Here is a 4403-nt window from a genome sequence, read left to right on the forward strand (position 1 = left end):
CCCGTGGCGGTGCTGAGAGGCTCGTGAGGTGTGCGTGCGGCCCCGTGGCGGTGCTGAGGCCCCCCTGCAGCCCTGCAGGATCTGGAACCGCAGCAGCTGCTGCTGTTTGTGCAGTCCTTTGGCATCCCCGTGTCCAGCATGAGCAAGCTGCTGCAGTACCTGGACCAGGCTGTGGCCCACGACCCCCAGACGCTGGAGCAGAACATCATGGACAAGAGTGAGCTGGGCCCGTGGGCAGCGGGCCCATGGCTGTAGGATGGGAGGCAGAGCAGGGGTTCAGACAGAGGAGAGTGACGGCAGAACTGGGGCCTAAGGGCCGTCTCCAGGTTACCATTTCCCCAGGCCTCGCCGGGCGTTGGCAGGGCTGTGTGAGCGCCCTGGGCACTGATGGAAGCATTGCTGCAGCCCCTTGAAGTGCAGCTTCTGCACTTGGGACGCCCCGGGAGCCACTAGAGCGTGTGCCTGTCCTGGCTCAGGGAAGGGGGCGCATCCCTCCCAGACTCAGGAGGGCACACGTTCCCGTGTTCAGCTGTGGGTGTGAGGGGGTGTGTCCACTGCTGCGACACAGTAGAAGGCATGTGCCCTGCTCAGCTGTGGGTGGGAGCGGGCATGTGCCCTGCTCAGCTGGGGATGGCAGCAGGCGTGTCTCCTGTTCAGCCGCAGGTGTTGAACGGGCATGTGCCCTGCTCGGCCCTGGTGTGAGCAGGTGTGTCCCCTGCTGCGGGTGGGAGTGAGCGGGTGGTGGAACAGGGCAGCCTCTGCTTGGACACGGAGCAGGCACGTCCCTGGGCTCGGCTCCCGAGTGTAACGCTCTGGTATCTGTCCTGCAGATTACATGGCCCATCTGGTGGAGGTCCAGCACGAGAGGGGAGCCTCTGGGGGTCAGACCTTCCACTCTCTGCTCACAGCCTCCCTGCCCCCCCGGCGAGGTAGTGGCCCCAGGTCCCGATTCCTGCTTACAGTCCATTCTGCTCAGGGTCTCGGGCTGGCTCCAGGGCAGGTGGCCCCTTGCGGGGAGGGGGGAGCCGTCTGTGTAGAGCTGGGTGTGACTCCCCCACTCCCCATGGGAGCTGACACCAACCATTGACCCCTGACCAACTGTTCCCCTTTGCTGTAGACAGCACGGATGCCCCCAAACCCAGAAGCAGCCCCGAGCCCCCAACAGGCCAGGGGCGGATCCGGGCGGGTACCCAGGTCCGGGCGATTGGGCCTGAGGATGACTTGGCTAGCCTGTTCCTGCAGGTATGACTGTGCTGCCCCTCCGGTCTGTGTCCTCACTCCTGGAATCAGGCCTTGGGACCGGGGGCCTGGCCCTCCCTCTCTGGCTCATGTGGCCCCAGGCATGAGACCTGGCCCCTTGGTGCCTAAGTTTCCCCATCTGTGAAGTGAGGCAGTAGCACCCCTCCCTCCCAGTGTGTTGTGAGGACTGCGTGAGCTGCGGTGGGCGTGTCCAGAGAGGCGCCCACCTCGGGGGGCCATACCTGGCTCAATGGGGGCTCAGGGAAACCCTTGCTGGCACACCCTGTCTGCCGGGTGGAAGGGCTCGGACAGCCGTCACCTAGACAATCACACCGGCCCCACTATGTCCTTCTCTCACAGTCCCCGTCTGCTGGGTCAAAGGCCTCAGGCAGCCAGCTCCAGGACAGTCAGGCATGCTCGTGGGCACGCCATCCCCCCACGGCCTCTCCTTGCACACTGTCCTTTGCTTGCACCTGGGTACACGCTGGTTGCGGACCACCGGACTCAATGGCTTCCAGCCAGCCCGCCATCTGGGTTGAGGCATTTTATCCCCAAATCCTGCCCATTAGCTGTCCTCCCACCCCTCCTGCCTGGCCGCCTCCTCCTGCCTGGTGGCCTCTACCTGCCTCAGTCTCTGGGCACGTCCTGGAAGTGAAGTCACATGGGGTGTGGCTCCTGCATGTGTGTGCTGTCCTTGCACACAGCTGGGGAGTTTGCTATGGTCACCTGTGCTCACCTGCCACTGTACACGTACACTGCTCCTCCCCACGCAGATACATGCCTGCACTTGGATTTCTTTGATGCCACAGACCCATGTTTGGCACAGCAGGCAAACACACCCCCTTCACACTCGTACCTTGTTTTTATAAGCGAAGGCACCAGGGTTTCTGGGTTCCTGAGGCTTACTGGGTTCCATGTGCAGGCCTTGGTTCTGAGTCCTGGGCACCACCAAGCCTCCCCCTCCCAAATGGGAAGGCTCTTCGGGGTCAGGCGGCTGCACTCAGCCAGCTCTGGGCCCCTTTGTCCTCCAGGGTTCCAGCTGCTGCAGCTCCTGGGGGTGGGCCCCTGGGCCCTGGCTAGCACGGGCTGGGGTGTGAGGGAGGGAGGAAGTGTGCCACAGAACAACCTCCCGTCCCTCTCCCTGACCTTCCCTCTCCCTGACTCTCCCCTCTGTGCACCGTTCTAGATCTTCCCACTAAGCCCTGACCCTCGGTGGCAGAATACGAACCCTCGCCCTCTCGCCCTGGCACTGCAGCAGGCCCTAGGCCAAGAGCTGGCCCGTGTGCGCCAGGGCGACCCCGCCGTGGCGGGCACCACGGTCCGGGTCCTGCAGGCCCTGGCCACCCTGCTGAACTCACCTCATGGTGGCGCGCTGGTGATGGCCATGCACCGGAGCCACTTCCTCGCCTGCCCGCTGCTGCGCCTGCTGCACCAGTACCAGGTGGGTGGGCACCGCGGGCGGCCAGCCCCTCGGGGAGCCTTGCCAGGCTGGGGTCCTGAAACTGCCCTGATGGGCCTCAGTTCCTCAGGGCAGCAAGGGGGTTGGCCCTGAGGGAGCTGGGGTCCAGGGTGGCATCCCGTCTTCATGATGGAGGTTTCCAGGTACGGGCAGCCCCCAGGTTACAAGCCGGCCCCGTTCCTGCGTGTGTTTAAGTTGGAACGGTTGGGTGTGGCCCGTGCCTGACGTCAGTGAGTCAGAGGTTTACCTTAGTGTGAGGGACAGTGTACTTTTCCAGGGATGGGGTACGCTCCAGCGGAGCAGCTGCAGCCCATTGGTGCAGTCACAGCAACAGTGTCTCCATGTGGATTGCAAAGTGGCCCCTGTTCATTGGTGGGACCCGTAATACTCAGTCTGACTTTTTAACACCACGTGGTTGGTCCGTAAACCTACGGTTTAGACCTCAGTTGGACATGCATGGCTCGGAGATGGCCTGTAAAGCCTTCAATAGATGAAAAGATAGCGTGCTTCGTACCTGAGGCCTACCGTCTGGGCTCAGTAACGGCTCCCTTGCTGTATCGTTTTATTTTTTCATGTTCACTTGTGAACGTGTTACTTATTAACGTACATGTATGTATGTGGGGAGCGTGTGTGCATATGTGGGGAGTGTTGTAAGTAGATGGTGAATACATATGTGGTGAGTGTAATACATGGCAGGTATGTGTATACACGTGGTGAGCATGTGTGTGTGCTGGGCGTGTATAGTATGTGAAGAGCGTGTGTAGTGTGTGGTTGGCATGTGTAGTGTGGAGAATATATATGTGGTGAGTGTTGTGCATAGGTGGCAAGTGTGTACATACGTGGTTAGCACATGTACGTGACATGTGTGAGAAGTGTGTGTACGTGTGTGGAGAGCGTGTGTATTACATGGTTAGTGTGTGTAGTGTGTGCAGAGCATGTGTATGTGATGAGTGTACACATGGACACTGTGTGTGGTACATGGCAAGCATGTGTATGTATGTGGTGACCGTGTGGTGACCGTGTGTGGTACATGTGTTGTCTCTGAGTTGCATGATGAAGCTGTAGGTGGGAAGCACCCCGGGACGCAGTGGGCCAGCATGCACTCTGTCTGCTTGTGTATGTATGTGGTGAGCGTGTGTATGTATGTGGTGAACGTGTGTATGTATGTGGTGAGCGTGTGTATGTGGTGAGTGTGTGTAGCATATGGTGAGCGTGTGTACGTATGTGGTGAGCGTGTGTATGTATGTGGTGAGCGTGTGTAGCATGTGGTGAGTGTGTGTGTGTATGTGGTGAGCGTGTGTAGCGTGTGGTGAGCATGTGTGGTGCATGTGTTGTCTCTGAGTTGCATGATGAAGCTGCAGGTAGGGAGCACCCCGGGGCGCAGTGGGCCAGCGTGCACTCTGTCTGCTTGTGTATGTATGTGGTGAGCATGTGTATGTATGTGGTGAGCGTGTGTAGCATGTGGTGAGCGTGTGTAGCATGTGGCGAGCATGTGTGTGTATGTGGTGAGCGTGTGTGTGTATGTGGTGAGCGTGTATAGAATGTGGTGAGCATGTGTACATATGTGGTAAGCATGTGTATGTATGTGGTGAGCGTGTGTGTAGCATGTGGTGAGCGTGTGTGTGTATGTGGTGAGTGTGTGTAGCATGTGGTGAGCGTGTGTGTGTATGTGGTGAGCGTGTGTATGTATGTGGTGAGCGTGTGT

The 4403-nt window shown here is 59.5% G+C and overlaps 1 protein-coding gene across 1 annotated transcript in view; it reads left to right on the forward strand.

Moving 5' to 3' along the window:
* The window catches only part of INTS1 (integrator complex subunit 1), a 32011-nt gene that overhangs the window by 16854 nt on the left and 10754 nt on the right, over positions 1 to 4403 (forward strand). The window contains exons 27-30 of the mRNA XM_007941251.1: positions 71 to 217; positions 831 to 929; positions 1118 to 1242; positions 2426 to 2680. Of these exons, the coding sequence (XP_007939442.1) occupies positions 71 to 217; positions 831 to 929; positions 1118 to 1242; positions 2426 to 2680 (626 nt within the window). The remainder of the gene's footprint in view (positions 1 to 70; positions 218 to 830; positions 930 to 1117; positions 1243 to 2425; positions 2681 to 4403) is intronic.

This window comes from Orycteropus afer, unplaced genomic scaffold, assembly GCF_000298275.1.
Source record: "Orycteropus afer afer isolate SDZICR_OR568_19922 unplaced genomic scaffold, OryAfe1.0 scaffold00006, whole genome shotgun sequence".
Classification (NCBI taxonomy): Eukaryota; Metazoa; Chordata; class Mammalia; order Tubulidentata; family Orycteropodidae; genus Orycteropus; species Orycteropus afer.